We start from the raw sequence: 17,885 nt of genomic DNA on the forward strand, positions 1-17,885 counted from the left end.
GGACGAGTTAAGCCAAAGGGCCTGTTTCCATTCTGTATAATATGACTATCACATCCTTTTGTGATTGGTAGATGCTCAAACAATCAATAGAAGGAAAGTGCTACATGAATATGTGTATCCTCTGATGGAGCCCCTCCCTGCCCCCTCCCCCGCCGCCCGGATAACTGTACAAGTCGAGGCTGAAATATTTGTAATCATCATCAGTCAGAAGTGTTATATCAATGAGGCTCTGCCAGTACAAGCAACTTTCTTCACTTGATATAACAAACATCCCAACAACCTGCCTGTAGTGCCGAAGACATGCCCCAGAATAAACCTCATTTCTTGCTAACCTGTGCCAGTGCAACTGCATAACTGGCATCTACACAACTAAGCGGAAAACTGCTCCATCTGATCCCCTCCTCTGAGGCAGGATTAATCAAATCCAGCCAGTTATCACTGCAGCAATGTACACTCAATTATCAGTAGCAAGTCTTTGACAGTGCTATAAATTGGCCCTCATTCGTGGTTCATGAATGCTCAGTTTTTGTTCAATTAAGATCTCTTTGGATCCAGGTTTCATTAAAGCCTTGGTCCAGGCATGAAGTGAGAATGACTGCCGTTGTCATACAGACATGAATTGACTCAGTCTTGCATCAAGGGGCTCTTGTAAAATTGAATTTAATGGAGACTGGGATATTTCCTCAATCTAGAGTCATATCTAGTTATAAAGAAAGATGATTGCATTTGTTATCCTAGCTGCAAGATATTGAAGCTTATCAGTCCATTTAAAATTCACTTGAATGGACAAGCCACAACTTTCCTATCATATTAAGTGGCTACCTTTGTATTGATGAAAGCCATACAAAGCTTTTTAAAAAAAAAACAAGAGAAACTGGACAGCAGCTCCCAACACTTGCCTGACCCATTTTACCTCCAGACAAGATTGTGAGATGGTTGTATTTGCTGGGGCATTGTCATGATCAGTCTGACCAGTGAAACTGTGGAAGTTAAAATGCTTTGGTATTCCCTCTTAGAATTACTAGTAGCATTACAGTGTGATTGATTTCATCTATGTAAAATATATGTACACCATGATATTTGGTTCAAAAATTTGAATCAATAATTGAGCTTGTCATTATTGTGTACAATTGGGGGGAGGGTGGATTCAAGGTGTTGAAACATTATGACAGCACCTTTAAAGAACACCATTAATTACAAAGAAGATGTGAGGAAGTAGAGCTTCTTGTTCCTTTTTAACAATAATTCTAAATTCTCTTGTCATGAATTCCATAATTAACTATGTAACATTTGCAGATTATGGGTGACACTAAGGTATGTTGATTTCTCAAACCTATATTCATTCTAGATACTGAATACAGATGATATAGCAGAATTCACAAGTGTTGCGGATTTATAAATCTAATTTGAATATGACTCTTGGCTGTACCTTGGACATAAAGAGATCTTAATAGTATAATTTTCCACTCTCAAGACTGATTTGTGCAAATCAGAAAATATCTGTAAAAGATAATGTCTCCTTTGGCAATATCCCAAGTGTGGAGAAGGCTGGTCATCTTGAGTTAATGTCAATCCATTTGTGACTGAAACTGCATGAATTTGTTTTCTCATTTCAATCTGCACAAATGTATCTTGGCATGAGCTTACCTATTTCAATTTCTCTAATTTGATCCAGAAATGTAATAACCTTTCAGCCATGTTCTGAATGCTGCTGTGACACAGTAAATGATCCAGCAGGAAAAGAATACGATTTTCTGATTCTGATTCTGAAATCCCACTGGGAGTGACTAACTACCACTAGACCAAATGATGCAGGATAAGTAACATACTGAATTATTGGGTATTCCATTTGGGCATCAAATAGCTAAGCTGATAATAAGTAGTGCAATGGCAAATGCTGAAACACATACTATACATATAAAGCAATCCTGATTAATTTTGGTCTGGTAGATGTCCTTTGAAAATGGGCACAATGCATGAGATCTTAAACTATTTTCTTGTGTAGCCTCCCTGGTAACAGGTTTGAGAGGGAGTTACCTGACAATTTTCAAATAGACAGGCTTCACAGTGATTAGTATGAAAGCCTAATTTTTTTTTGAATAAAATTCGTAGTTCATACATTCTAATGAAGATTGACGACATATCTGAAAGCTATAAAAATTGAGCAAATGTCAAACGGTTCTCCGAAAATGTTGTTACCTTGATGTTCATCTGAACTACGTCATAATGTATATAATTTGATGTCAAATAAGAAGTCTGACCAACACACTTCTTATGGTCAAGCAAAACGATAAAAAGCTAATTTTGGGTCTCTTCAGTATATGTTTCTGGTGGTATTCAATTTTACACTACACACCACACCAGTCTATAATGTCATCTAATGGAATGTGAATATATCAGATAATTTTCAAGGAACTGTTTGTTTTGTAACTCCCCTAAAATATCTCACTCCTCTACAATGACTTGTCTCGATGATTGCTGGGTAGTCTCTAGGCTATCTAATATGTGTTGCTCAGATTCCAATAACCTGCCAGGTTTCTATTTTGAGCATGGACCTTACTCCTAGTATGTCAATGAGGGATGGTGGTTAAAGTAGCCAGGTTTTTTTGTCAGCATCTCCCAAGCAGCAGGTTCAACTACACAAACAATCCAGAAAGTAAAGGCTCCCTACATTAAAATAGTATGTTTGTGGTTTCTGATTTGATTGTCACTCAGTAAGCAGTCTTTTTAAGAGGAGTTGGTTATTAATTTGCCTGTCGGTCAGGGGATTGAGTATCAAAGTTGGGAAGTCCATTGCTGCAGCTGTATAAAACCTTGGTTAGGGCAGACTTGGAGTATTGTGTGCAGTTCTGGTTGCCACACTATAAGAAGAATGTGGAGCCTTTGGTGAGGGTCCAGAATGTTGCCTCTATTTGAGAGTATAAGCAGAAGTTGGACAAACTTGGATTGTTTACTCTGGAGTGTTAGAGGCTCAGGGTGACATGATAGAAATATATAAAATTATGAGAGGATGGATAGGGTAGATAATCAGTCTTTTTCCCAGGGTGGAAATGTCAAATACTAAAGGGCATAGGTTTAAGGTAAGGGGGGGTTGGAATAGAAAGGAGATGTGTGAGGCAAGTTCTTTTACAGGGTGGTAGGTGCATGGAATGCGCTGCTGGGGAGGTGGTAGAAACAGATACGATAGTAATGTCTAAGAGGCATTCGGACAGAAACACAAAAAGGAAGGGAATAGAGGGGTACAGACCATATGTAGGCAGATAGGATTAGTTTAAATTGGCATTGTAGTCAGTGTAGTATTGATGGGCTGAAGGGCCTTTCCCTGTGCTATCCATCTTGAAACCCAGTGCCCTATTTTGAATTTAGGTCTCTAGATTGGTCTCACCCAAGATGTCTTGGGATTGTTTAACTAAAACGTGATTTCCTTCCCCTAGTATCTGGCTGCTTTGGGATAAGTACCAACATTTGTAAGTCTGGTATATAATTTTTGATTTTTTTTCTTGGATGTGAGCATTACTGTCAAGGATAACATTTATTGCTGTCCCTAGTTGTCCTTAAGAAAATGATGAGGAGCCACTGCCTTGAACTGCTGCAGATCTTCTGCTGATGGTACCCCCATGACACTGTCGGGAAGAGTGTTCCAGAATTTAGATCCAGAAATGAAGAAGGACTGACGATATAGTCAGGACCATGTGTTACTTGGGGAACCTGAAGGCTGTAGTGTTCCCATGCACCTCTCCTTCGCAGTGCTAGAAGTTGCAGGTTTGGGAGGTACTGTCTGAGTAGATAGATGAGGAACTGAGGGATATCTTGTCCAACATTGTGGCAAGCTTCTAGAATGTTGTCGGAGCTGCACGCATCCAGGCAACACTACCTGCACTCATCAGAGAGTATCCCATCATACTCCTACCTGTATCTGTGCACTGGATTTTAGACATTTTTGTACATGGACAACTAAATCCCATCCCTGCTAATCTCCCCAATAATAAAATACTCTGATTCGTCTTTCTCAGACAATAGACCTGCAATTTTAACAATTTTAGCTGTCATAGCTTTTGTAAACCTACCACCTTCTGTAAGCAGTTAAGAATGGACAATAAATACTAGCGCTGTCCACATCTTGTTTGCTTAAAATGGGTAAATATTAAAGTCATTCAGTCTTGTAAAAATCTGCATGCCCTATTTTGGGCACCTCTTGTCTGCAAATGTGGAACTATAGCTCTTTATCCTCCATCCAGGTCATTTAATATAAATGGTGAGAAATCGGTGTTCTTTGTGGGGACCTGGGTAAGATGCCCAAGGAACACCAGTTTTTGCATCAAATAATGAATCTTTTACCCTCAGTCTCAATTTTCTCCCTTTTGGAAATTAGCAAACGGCATTACAAGGGTATGTTCAATTTCCTTAACTATTATTTTTCTAGAATCGGTGGTGTGGAACGGTGTTAAATCTTTTCTGACAGTCTAGAGGGACATTGCCGTTTTTTGGCATTCTCAAGCCCAGCGACCTGTGACTGCTGAGTCCTTGAGTGCAAAAGAGAATTTTAAGGTAATATGAACCAGTCAGGAACATGGAGTTAAGGCAAATGATCAGATCAGCCAAGATTTGGATAGCGGAGCAAGCTTGAGGGGTTGTATGGCCTCATTCTGTTCCTCTACTTGTATCCGTGAGACTTATAGACACTGTTTTCCACCATGTTAGAGCCTATAAATATAAAACCATCTAGATTAATCAATCAGAACCTTTTGCTAATTTTCTCCTCTGAAATATTGCAGTAACTTCTCCATAATTGGATTTATGCTCAACTTATTCTCTCTACTGCTCTTTAAATATAAGATTAATGTTTGCAAATTTCCAAATCAAAAACATGGGATATGCATTTTATAATTTGTTTTAATACTTTGATATGCAAACCGGAGAATCTTGGATATTTTGCTATCTGCAGCCTCACTTTTCCCACATCTTTTTCTTAACTAAATCTATCAGTTCCATCCTGCAGCTTATATACCACTTCACTTGTAGTCTAACACTTTCTCCACTGTAAGAATGGATGACAAATGCTCATTTAACAAGCTTGCCAAATCCATATTGTCCATTGTAGTCTTGATAATATGTATTTAATGGGTCAACATGCCTTCTACTGTTCCTCCTCCTGAACATTTAAAAATCACCATCAGCTTTTATGTGCCTCTTACAATTTTCTTTCATGTTAACATTCCCTTTTCAAGCTTGTTTTCATTGTATCCCTGTGTTACTTTCATATCACTATCTGACTTTTATAATCCCAGATTCTCTTGCATTTGTGTATCTTTCCTTTAACATAATGTTGTTTGTTGCCTCATTTGTTAACCATGATTGTTTATTGTGGAACCTATTCTTTTTACATGTATACTGGTCTTGTATTGTACCAAATACTTTCTTACTCTGGTGTTCTGGTACCTTTTTGGCTCAGGAAAAAGCATTCAGCCTTTGCAAAGTCCAGACAAATTACACCACTTGCTGGGACAGGCTGCCTACATTATCAAAACAGATCTGCCAGCCTTAGCCACATTAGTTGCTTGCTGTTAGGCCTATCGATAATGGAAGATAAAACAATGTGACGTCGCTCCTTCAGTTCTGCCTCATTTGGTCACATTCCACTCCATGAAAGAAATCCCTTGTTGTGAGATTGAAATTGCCAAAGACCGAAATGGAGTGGCGCTGCACCCTACCAGCAAGTTGTGAACTTTTTAAAAGAAAAATTACCTCCCAATTTATAACTGAGTTAATGACCAACGTGCAACACTTCAAAAGACTATTATTTTTGTCACTGTCATAATATTGCAAAACCAAAACCATAGTAATTAATACTGACACAGGTAATGCAAAAGGAAATAATGACAGGAATTCTTCTCACAACAGAAGAGCCAAATTCCAAAATAAGCGCATTCAGATAATAAGGCAAAATTACATTCACCAGACACCCTCACAAGCAGTGGAAGGTTACTGAATCGGCACCCATTTTGACAGTGATAGAAGATTACTGTGATGTACGCTCTGGTGCTTCTTTGATTGATTTGAAGAGATAAACATGGTTATATTGGTCATTCACATTACAGTAGATATTACAGCACACAGCTGTATATATTAAGAGAAACATTGTGTGGAGTTCTGCATATTTGTTCAGAATGGTATTGTGATGTGGAAAAAGCTAAAGCTATTTGAAGCTGGTCTAAGTTTTTTTCAAACTTTTAGTCATTAAGTGTTTTAAACTAATCCATTATTTGTGAGATTGTATCTGTTGCCTTAAAATGCATACTACAATGTCCTGTTTTCATTTAGCAGTGTGGAAGAATGAAAGGATTACAAATGAGAGAACACTATTTTCCCAACATTTTTACATAACGAAAGATGTAGGAATGTTGCCCCACAAGTATTTCAGCAGTGATCTATTTTATAAGAGGTCTTGCTAAATAACACACAAGAATTTATTACTTAAGAGCCTGAAGACAATTATCTGGTTAGAATAGGATCACTGACTTTATACAGTTTGATGTCAATTCCATTACACAGCAACATGATTCATTGCACTTATCAACTTCTATCCACAGTACCACCTATTACACTACACGTCGTGATACAAAGCTTTAAAGGAAACTAGCATTTCCCATTGATGTCATTTATAGATGTTATTTTTTCCCAGTGACATTTTGTCAGACAGCTGGACCATTATCTTTGGGCTGTAGATTGGACACTGTTTTAAAAATCTGGAGAATCAATGGAAAGAACCAAGTTGTTAACTTTAGCATCACACATGAGAATCACATATTTTGCAGGCTTGAGTTTGTAATGTGCAGTGAATATCTTTAGTACTAAGAAAATAGATCTTGTGTTGTCTTGTATTTCAAAGTAAAAAAAAAATCCAAAAATCATTCCTCCTTTAGAAAGACAAAACTAATTTGCAGGGGAAAAAATGACAAAGTAGTTTGCATTCTGTCATTCCCTAAACACTTCATTGATGTTTTCCCTTTAATTCATTTGGGATCTAGCTGGTAAATTAAAGACTGAACAATTCAATTCAATTTAACCCACAAAGGAGATGAATTACTTTTGTTACGTTCAAGTCCCATTATAACACATGGCTTACTTCTTCTTCTTTCCTATTTGCAATACTGCAGCAACAAGACATTCACGTGATGTTGGTTCAAATGACCAGAATTTACAGGCTTTTCCAAAGTTTTTTTTTGTAGTTTTTGCCATCATACCTAATTTTTAATTTTCAATTGATATAAAAGAGAAACAACAAAAGGTGTTTCAAATCCTTTCCCCATCACACCATTCCTACTGGAATATACACTCTTCCCAAGCAGAATGTAATAGTTACCCAAATGAACCTTAGTGATATGAAACAATAAGTATCGTAAAGCCATTCATAAACAGCAACTCGGGTATAAAGTAACATCTAATAAATAGCACTAACACCTCATGAATGGTAAAACAGGGATTACTACCCTGCCCATGTGCTGATTTCCAGTGGGATAACCATAGCAGGAAAATGATTGGCTGACTGAAAAACTTGTTTAGGATAGAGGAGTTCGGCTCCGTCTGAGCCAGAGTGGGACTAGAGTCCTTGAAAAGAGGACTGTTAAAAGGACCGGGCTATGGGGGCAGGGATGGGGGTGGAATCTGATTTAAAAGAAAAATCCGAGAGCAAAATAAAATGAGAGCAAAGGTTCAAACCAAAGTAAAGTGGGTGGGGAAAATACAATTAGGAAAAAACACAAGTATAAAAGGATTGTAAAAATTTTTAAAAATGGACAGCCAGTACACAGCATTCAAGTGGATTATAACATTGAGCAGCCTTCAACAAAGGATCATATTTCTCAAACCATGATTAAAGTCAGATCACCTGGGTGTTGATGTGTGACTACAAGTGGGCATTGTACCCAGTTGAAGTCGATGATTATGCTTGTGATGGGAGGATTGGGGAGGGGATAGGAAGGGAAGAATTTACTTAGATGATCTTCCTGAAGCATTTTTCCATCCTGGTATTCCAAGCCTGGGTCTTAATAAGGCAGTTTCCCTTCAAGTAACCATGTGTGTTGTCAACTTCCACCCAAGTACCTGCGATAAAACAGATGACTAGAAGCAGAATGTTTGCAACTTGTGTCGATATATAAAAGTTCATACTGAGGTTTCTTTGCTTGCATCTCACCAGTTATTTTATGGAGGTTTAACAATTACTGCATCCCATGATGTAATCAAAGTACTAAAGAATAAAAGGAAGAGAAATTTAGCACTGCAGCTCCACCAGATTCCCAAGAAACAAATGCTTATTTCTCTGCTGTATTTCTGTATGGATTTGCCTTTTCTATCACTCATATTTTGGGAGGAATTGTAGATAATCAAAACAATTTAAGCAGTGAGAAAATACTTGAGTTTAACAATTATTTTCAACTGTTCTATATTTCAAAATCAGATTGGTTATCTTAAAAATATCCAAGTGATTAGGGGTGACACAGTAGCACAACAAATAGAGTTGTTGCCTCACAGAGCCAGAGATCCAGGTTCAATCCTGACATTGGGTTCTGTCTGTCTGCAGTTCGCATACTTTTGCTTCTGTTTCCTTTGGGTGTTCTGGTTTCCTCCCACATTCCAAAGACGTGCATGTTGGTAGATTAATTGGCCCCTGTAGTCCTTTAGTACTTTGATTACATCATGGGATGCAGTAATTGTTAAACCTCCACAAAATAACTGGTGAGATGCAAGCAAAGAAACCTCAATATGAACTTTTATATATCGATACAAGATTGTCCCTAGTGTGTAAGCGCATGGTAGATACTTGGGGGTGGGGAGAATGATACAAAATAGGGATTAATGTAGGATTACTCCACATGGGTGGTTGATGCCTGGTGCGGACCTGTGCCCATGCTGCTTTTCTCTATATTCAACCTTCATGCAACGCTTTTAGATATAAAGCCAACAATGATCATATTCCTGCTGTCAATCTGAATCAAGTTAGAAGCTAGACTCATTTCTTTACAATGATAATGCTTGAAGATTTTGAAGCAAAAGTAAATAATTTTCTGTATACGATTTCTGTAGCATTTTTGTTTTATTGGCTGCTGCAATTACGTAATTGTCCAACTGGCTCAAGAGATTTCTTTCATGGAAACTGCATATCTATGGAAGATCCTAGATGTTGTAGGAGCGCAGAAACCCCAGCTTAACACCTTTTACTATTTAACTACCTTCTATTTATTTCTTACTATGGTAAAACAGAAAGACTTCTAAATTTAACATGGTTGTGCATTAAGTAGCAGAGATTCTCACACTTAATGTGCGTGGGAATCTGGCCACTGTTCATCTGGTAAAGGCCTTTTCTTGAAGCTCTGCAGGTTGCCTGAAGTGAACGTGGGCCGTCTTTTGATACCAAAGTCAGGCTCCTGTACTCTTCAGACCCAGATTCCTGGATTTGTTTGTGCATCACAAGTTCCACAAAGGCCAATCTCCAATGGTGCTTTCGTAGTAGATTCATCTAATTAACAGACCTTAAAGAGACTGTTGGCACCACTCAAACAATATGCAGAAAAAATGCTAAATATGCAGTATTTTCTTGAGTGTTGAAGGAGCAACAGTTTACCTTAAGAGACCAGAAAACAATTGTAGCCTGTTACCAACAAATCTCCCATCTTTGTCTGATTGGCTCTTCTAACTTCCTTATTCCGATGGCCCGAACATGAACTTCATTCTTTGGGATTTTGTGCTCTGGTAAACCATCGAAAAGTGCCACCAAAGTAGCAATAGGTTTGTGGGACCAGGAAATTTAATGCTTCAAAGTATTTCAGACCAGTAGTTTGTGATGTTGCAAATTAGTCTTTATGTGACAGTGATGTAGCTCTACTGGAACATGGTCTTCAGGGTGACAACTAATTTTGCTGTAAGGTTAGAGATCTTTCATTGTCTCCCTGTAGCAACAAAAATACTGCTTTAAATTGCCAGATGTTCCTATATCAGGATAGGAATTGCACACTTATTCCTTGCTGATAAGATCAAAATGTCTCGAATTTCCCATGAAATACTTTTGGAACACTGGGCACTATTTGGTATAGTTGTGTTGAATTAGTAGTCTCCAGGAATGGAGGGGTGGAACCCTGGGCATAATCCAGTTCAATAAACTATTAAGGATACATTGAAGTATACCAAATTTCTCTCTTAATCAAGCTTTCCCTATTCTTGCTTGAGTATTGTGCATGATATTATTGATTCACATTTGCATGGGTCAGTGGATTGTCCACAAGAACAAAGTTGTCAAGTTAAATCCAAAATCAATATTGAGATTTGTGTTTCAGGCCTGTTTTTAGAGCTGTTGTGCTCTACTACCATCCACTAACATTTATTAAACTGAAGGGTGCTGCCTTTCTTGTATAGTGATGAATTGGAAACTGATTCTTGAAACTACAAAAGCTTGCGGTGTCTGTTTGATTTTTCATTTGAAAGCAAAATACTATAGATGTTGTAAATTTGAATGTTGGAAATATTCCTTAGGTTGGGTGACATCTTGGCAGAGAGAAAAGGAGCTTCCCTTTCCACAGATACTGGGTAATATTATTAGAGCATTGACGGTGTTACTGCTCTCATTAAACAACGCCAATCAGAAAAGTTAGTCTAGTGGTAATATTAGGGATTTTCCAAGCTGCAGTGTTTTGAATTTTCTCAGTCAACAGTAGCTGCTTTTATAAATTGATGCTTGAGTTTTCCAATTTGTCAGTTACTGACAGCATACTCTGGTTTATTATAGGAAATTAAAGAATGAGCTCATCAAAATCCGTGGTGGCGGGGTGAATCGAAGAAGGCAGCAAATTAATGAGAGAGTCTGTAAACGATGCCAGAAGACACTTGGCCTAATCTTCTTTAGAGGGGACCTGTGCCAGATGTGCAATGATCGCGTGTGTGCAGAATGTCGTGTTATAGTCAAAAACGGGAGCTGGAAATGCACAGCCTGTGCTAAAATTGCGTATGTATTTAATTTATATGCAAATATTAACCAAAAGAATAAGCCTAAAATTCTGCAATTCTGTTGGGCCTCTTTGAGATTTGGGTTTAATCACAGCTACAGTTAATTATTGTCACAATGAAGCATTATTGCTCTTGTCCCTGGTTACCAGTAGTCAATGTCCACATTATGAAAATGTAATATACTTTAACTTGTATGAGTGATTTTGGGGAAATAAAAGTCATCTATGTATGTGGTTTGATAATTAACAAGAACCGCCAAAGCTTCTCACAGATGCTTGTCATGAAATATTATTTGGGCGTTGTCATTGTGAAATATTTTTTGTGATGAGGCTTTATATATGGTAAAGGAGAAACACCACGAAAACCATGTTTACTTCATCTTCAGGCCACCATGGGCCTTCTGTTAAATGCACAGTTGTCCACATCATCATAGCATAGTTGCTAAAGTAAAACTGATTACACAATTTTTTTTTCATCAGATGATGCCCATTAAAACATTAAGACACCTGGTATAACTTATCCACAGGCAGCTGTGATATTAAGCAAGAATTATAATTACTACAGCACTAATTTTAATGTTCCAGTTTAAATGAAACCATCTTAAAAATAATGGTAATGGTCACTAATTAGCAACAATTGTGCCTTGGGTTTCCAGTGATATATATGGAGACTAATAAAGTCCTTTGAATTATGGAGTTCTTAAAAGTAATGTTAATATCTTTAAAAGCGATGAAGGCATGCACTGCACTTAAGCATAAAATCTGCCTTAACATTTGTCATTTATTGCTTTGAATCATGAAAATTTAGAAAGAGGTACAAGTAATTTTGTTTTCATGTCAGTATTCCTTTACAGAAAGTAGGGTAAATTGCCCCTGCTGCATGACTGAGGTGTAGAATCTGGGAGAGCTGATGGGAATGTGGGGAGAATAAAATGTGATTATTGTAAATGGGTGGTTGATAGTCAGTATAGACTCAGTGGGCCAAAGGGCCTGTTTCCATGCTGTATGACTCTGTGGGGGAAAAAAAGAGAAGCCCCCACAATGGTTCTGAGGGGAAAAGTGCACATTGCCTCCTCGATTCTTCTGAATAAATAACCGGACGTTGAAATAATTGGTGATAAATCAACCCTTGGCCTAAAGGATATTGATATGAAACAGTTCCATTTTCTTTAATTTGGCCCAGAATGTGCATCATAGAATACTGGTGATTATACACTTTAAACCCTCATTGGAATATCCTCCCTCTGCATGAAATGCATTTCAAAATATTAAGTCTCCAGTGAACAAATTTCAGGTGAACAGAAACCCAAAGAACACTGATACTGGCCATTGGGACCCAATCAGTTCATGCTAGAGTTATTCTCAACTTGAGTCTCCTCTCCATCCTTCCTCTTCCAGTTATCAGCATAGCATTCTGTTCTCTGTGCACTTACCTAGCTTTTCCTTAAATTAAGTAAGCCTGTATTCTGGATTAAACCATCTAGAAATTCCTACCCTTTTGTTTCCAAGTGCCTTGAAATCTTCAGCTCAAGCATGGAGCCACAGTGGCTGAAGGCAGAGTCGTTTCCTGAGTAAGATTTTCAGCCATCAAGCTCCCATATTCTATGTTTTAAGCTAGACTTCCCTGCCATCTCCTTTATTGTTTCTTGATGGTCTGATTTAAAAGGTGTGGCATCTATAAGCTCTTTTATATTACTGTTTAGTAGGGCAAGTAACAAGGATATTGTTACTAAATATACATCCTTTATTGAAGGCATGAACTCTTAACCAATAACCATGGCTGATTATAATAGTGTTTCAAAAATCATGCTATTATAGTGTATACATAAAATACAATATTTAAAGGCTTCGTATGTAATTAAACACATCTTTTACCTCAATTATTACATGTTAGTTGCAATATTTGTATTCTTGTTAAATTGTATTCTTGTTAAATAAATGAAGGCATTACCAACACAATAACAAGAAGTGCTGGGGAGAATCAGCAGACTAGGCAGAGAGAAGCAGTTGATGCTTAATGTCAATAACCCTTCATCAAAACTTGGCAATTTCTAATTTGGAATTACAGCATCTGCATTTTTTTATTTTGCTTTTCAACAGCTATCTGTATTTTCTATTGACCATTTGCATGCAATAATATATTTCAATGATTTACAAATATTCATGTTAATTCTACAATACAAAATAAATTTATCAGTCCAGTATCTACACCCAGTTGAATTACTGAATCCCAGTTTCATTTGTACTTGAGTACATCCTGTACTACAATTTGTGACCTCAACTACATATCGCAATGCATACACTTTGAAACATCAATTTAATTGTAAGCAGCCACAGATCAAAGCAGTAATTACAGTTATACATCATGGTAATTGAAAATATGTTGGAAATGAACTCAATAATAAATATTTCTGATCTGAATCTCTCGAGTCCCCACCCTATCTTTGCACCTAATATCTTGCGTTTTCACTTTCACATTGACTTTCCACAGATTAGATGTTTTTCTTCCCTGCTGCCTCTATAAGATTAGAATATTGCTGTCTCTGACTTTGCACCTTCAGATTGTTTCCAATGCTTGCACAATTATTTTTACTCTCCCTTGGTGTGCCTTGTTTACTTTGTGTTGAGACCACATAAGCAAGTCCAGGCAAAGTGTAGCATAACTCAAAATCTTCAGAGCTCTTGAATCACCTCTGCATTGCAACACGATCCTCCCTCAATACTTTCAGCTCAACCTGAGCTTGATTCAGCCCATTTAGTAACTCCATGAGCAGCAGGAATCCGGTAAGCACCACAGCCTTTTCTTGCAGCAACACCATCTGATGATTGAAATAGCCTTGCCACATCACCAGTTTCTCAGTTTCAACCTTATCAACGTACAGCCTTCATCCTGACATTCCAGTGAACTGGCTCTCTGATGTCATTTAAAACAAATCACAGAGTCCTCTACTTGCATCTGATGACTGACTGTGAATATTTCCAAAGCTCAGAAAAAAGCAAAATCACGGTTTCCACTGAACCCTCAGTTCAAACTGCTCTTCGAGAACTTTTCATCGCTCCAGGATGTCTTGCCCTAATCTGCATTTCTGATTCATTTGACATTGTGCTCTGTACCTCTACCTTTCCACCTTGTGGTAGCCTCTTCAGATGCTTCCACCAGAAACACCTGCCCAAGTATCTTGGCACCAATGTACTGAGGGATTTTTAAGATAAGATTTCTTTATTAGTCACATGTACATCGAAAAACACAGTGACACGCATCTTTGTGTAGAGTGTCCTGGGGGCAGCCTGCAAGTGTTGCCACGCTTCCGGCGCCAACATAGCATGCCCACAACTTCTGGAATGTGGGAGGAAACCCACGCAGAAACGGGGAGAACGTACAAACTCCTTACAGACAGCGGCCGGAATTGAACCTGGGTAGCTGGCGCTGTAATAGCGTTATGCTAACCGCTACACTACCGTGCTGCCCCTTGCTGCCTGTGGAAAAGTAAATGTGCACAGCTCTTGTTGTCCAACACTAGAATAGTGAGCACCTTGAATCCCTGGATTACAAATAATCTTCCTGTTAACTCCTTAACATCCCAAAAGGTATTAATGATACTAACTTGCATGTTGCACAGACTGACATGCAGCAATATAGATGTGCACACCAGAGAAACAAAGGACTGCAGGTGCTGGAATCTAGATGGAAGACATTATGATGCTGGAGGAACTCAGCAGGCCAGGCAGCATCCGTGGAGAAAAGCAGGCGGTCAACGTTTTGGGTCAGGACTCTTCTTCAGGACCGAAGATGGGAAAAGGGGTAGTCCAATATATAGGAGGCAAAAGCAGAGCAGTGATGGGTGGACAAAAGAGGGGAGGTGGGGTGGGCACAAGAGGTGATAGGTAGACACAGGTTAGCACACTGATCGGGGCAAACTCACTAAGATCACTATTAATGTACTGTTGTTAATCCGCTCTTCAAAGGTATAGTAAGTACCTATTTTCCCCACCTCACTCTGGATTACGTGCATGGATGGTACCCACTAGTATACCCAAAAATAATAGGAACTATTATTCTGGAAAACCCAGAAATTGAGCTGACTGTTCCAACATACCTACCAGTGTGCCTTCCTGGTTCCACTGTTCAAAAATTTGCTGTCATCCAAACTGCTATCCATGGTCTTCTATTTTTACTGAGATCTGAACTATTGACAACAAGCACCTCAACCCACTGGACATAATTTTCTAAGGCTTTTTCTGCAACATGACCCAAATTTAACAGAGGATAAATGAACCAAAGTCAGTATCCTCTCCTAGGCCAATAACCAGCAGTGAGGCCCAAATCACGCACAGCCAGGCCATATTTTTCACATGCTCGATATCGGGCTCAATTTCTCAAAAATCTCTGGAGATACTGGGTTAAAATGTCCTTTCAAACTTTTACAATATCCTTGCAAGAGATCTCACCCAAGATTCTTGGTGCGAATAAACTCATTAATCTTAACACTACTACCAGCTGCAATGTCGTCATCTCCATTTCATGTATGGTCTTGATTCTCTGTTCTGTCCCTTCTCCTGGAACCAACAATTTTGTTTGTTCCCCATTTGTACCACATACAAAAAGAATGGCCAACACCTCTCGTACTCCTCCAGCTAAACAACATATCTGCTCTTCCTGCTGGCTGCCTTCATAACTGCTCTATGTAGAGAACCCATCTTTTTTTAATCTCAAACTTAATGGCTGCCTTAACTGCTCTGTCAATCAGCAATTTCCCAAACATATCCCCAACTTGGCATCTCTAGGGTGCTCCAGTATCACTATTTCATAAGGCAAGTAACAAGGATAAAGCTACTAAAAAAGCGTCCTTTATTGAAGGCAGTCAATAATTAATTAACAACACTGCCGGATACGTAGATGGTCATTATATACTATATGAGGCAATTGGCTTTTGTTTAACAACTGATAAATTACTTTTCACTTGCCCTATGTACTTGCCTTCAACTGCTGCTCTGTACTTGCTGTGACATTTTATTTCATATTTTTTCCTTGCTTTACTTTCACTAAACTGTTTGATGTTACTTGTTCTTAGATGAGTATTGTGTACAGTTCTGGTCACCACACTATAGGAAGGGTATGGAGGCTTTGGAGTGGGTGCAGAAGTTATTCACCTGGATATTGCTGGGATTGGTATTGTATTAGCAGTAAGGAGAGGTTGGACAAACTTGGATTGTTTTCTCTGGAGCATTAGAGGCTGGGGGTGACCAGATAGAAGTATATAAAGTTATCAGAAGCATTGATAGGATAGAGTCTTTTTCCCAGAGTGAAAATGTCAAATACTAGAGGGCATAGATTTAAAGTGAGAGGGGGAAAGTTTAAAGGAGATGTGCAAGGCAATTTATTTTTTACACAGAGTGTTAAGTGCCTAGAACGTGCTGCCGGTGGGGGGGGGGGGGGGGGGGGGGGGGGGGGAGCGGTGGTAGAAGCAGATATGATAATAATGTTTAAGAAGCTTTTAGACTAACTCGTCAACAGGCAGGGAATAGAGAGACAGACCATGTGCAGGCAGATGGGATTAGTTTAGATTGGCATCATGGTCGGCACTGACATGGTGGGCCGAAGTGCCTCTTCTTGTACTATTTTCTTTGAAAATAAGGATTAAATATTCAGTCATATTTAAGATAAATGCTGTTTATTGCAATTAAATCTGTAGCTTAATTTCCTCTAGATTCCCTGCTTGCTTATGCAGTTTATAAATTTACCGATTTATTCTCTGGGTTTGTTTGGCTGTTGGATTGGCTGTTGGGCTTCTATAAATATTTTTAAACTGAAATTTAAAAAGACAGCACTGGAATTATTTTTCAACTCAAAAAGCATCAATGAAGAGAGAGCATATTAATGCTTCAGGTCAATGAAACTACTATGGTTCCCATGCTGTTCAACCACATCACTTGGGGAAAAATGGAAATCAAAGGAATGAAACTATGGAGACCTAGAAAGGCCAGGTGTTTCTCCTCGCTGTATAACTTCCCAGGACTTAAATGTGAAGATTGCCCTCATTGAATTCATACAAAAATATTACATTTATTAAAAAAATTCTCTGCATTGTGTGTAAGGGAATGGACAGTCCCTAAATATAATTTTTTTAAAACTCCAGGTTTTAGAAATCTGCAACAAATCCAGAAAATTCAATTCTGACAAAGCGCTGTAGACCAGTAACATTGACTACTTCTCTTTCTACAGATGCTGTCTGATTTGGCTAAGTTTTTCCAGCATACTCTGTTTTTGTGCCCTAAGAATACAAGTTTCTCTGAATTTGTTGTGTTACTGTTATTAAGCATTATCCAGAGGGATGTTGGGGAAGTGAATAAGTAAATGCAAAAGACTTGAAAAATACTGTGCATCTAAATGGTTTGCTTTGCATTCTGGAAAAGGCATTCGATAAATGCACAAGCTTGACATCTGGGGACCTGATAGAGATCAAAATATACAGTAAAAAGAACAAGGTGTGGGGTTGGGGAATAAACATTTAAAGAGGTAGAGAAAGAAAAGTCTGGAAGAAAATGTACAACTATTGAGATGAAGAGACAGAGAAAATGGGTGGGGGGAAGACAAAGGACAAGATGAAATGCAGCAGCGGGAAGAAAGGGATAATGTCAACTTGGATCAGTTGTGGAATTTTCACCTGCAAATCAGAAGGTTGATAGTTTTAGCACCAGTCTGGAGTTGAGTGTCTATTCCACAATAAAGGAGTGTTGTATTTACCAAATTATAAAAAGATCATTGCACAGCAAAAATAAGAATTCTTTGAGCTTCAAGGCAAGCAAAATATTTAGAAAATCATTGTGCAGACAGCCCCTCCCAACCTCACCCTGGTTCATTAAATAACACAACCTGGGTGTAGTCTG

General features: G+C 38.4%; 1 protein-coding gene across 1 annotated transcript in view; it reads left to right on the top strand.

Moving 5' to 3' along the window:
• Nucleotides 1-17,885, top strand: part of sytl5 (synaptotagmin-like 5) — a 155,557-nt gene that overhangs the window by 98,013 nt on the left and 39,659 nt on the right. Inside the window, exon 3 of the mRNA XM_052015040.1 lies at nucleotides 10,781-10,996. Within this exon, the coding sequence (XP_051871000.1) occupies nucleotides 10,781-10,996 (216 nt within the window). The remainder of the gene's footprint in view (nucleotides 1-10,780; nucleotides 10,997-17,885) is intronic.

This window comes from Pristis pectinata, chromosome 4 (genome assembly GCF_009764475.1).
Source record: "Pristis pectinata isolate sPriPec2 chromosome 4, sPriPec2.1.pri, whole genome shotgun sequence".
Lineage (NCBI taxonomy): Eukaryota > Metazoa > Chordata > Chondrichthyes > Rhinopristiformes > Pristidae > Pristis > Pristis pectinata.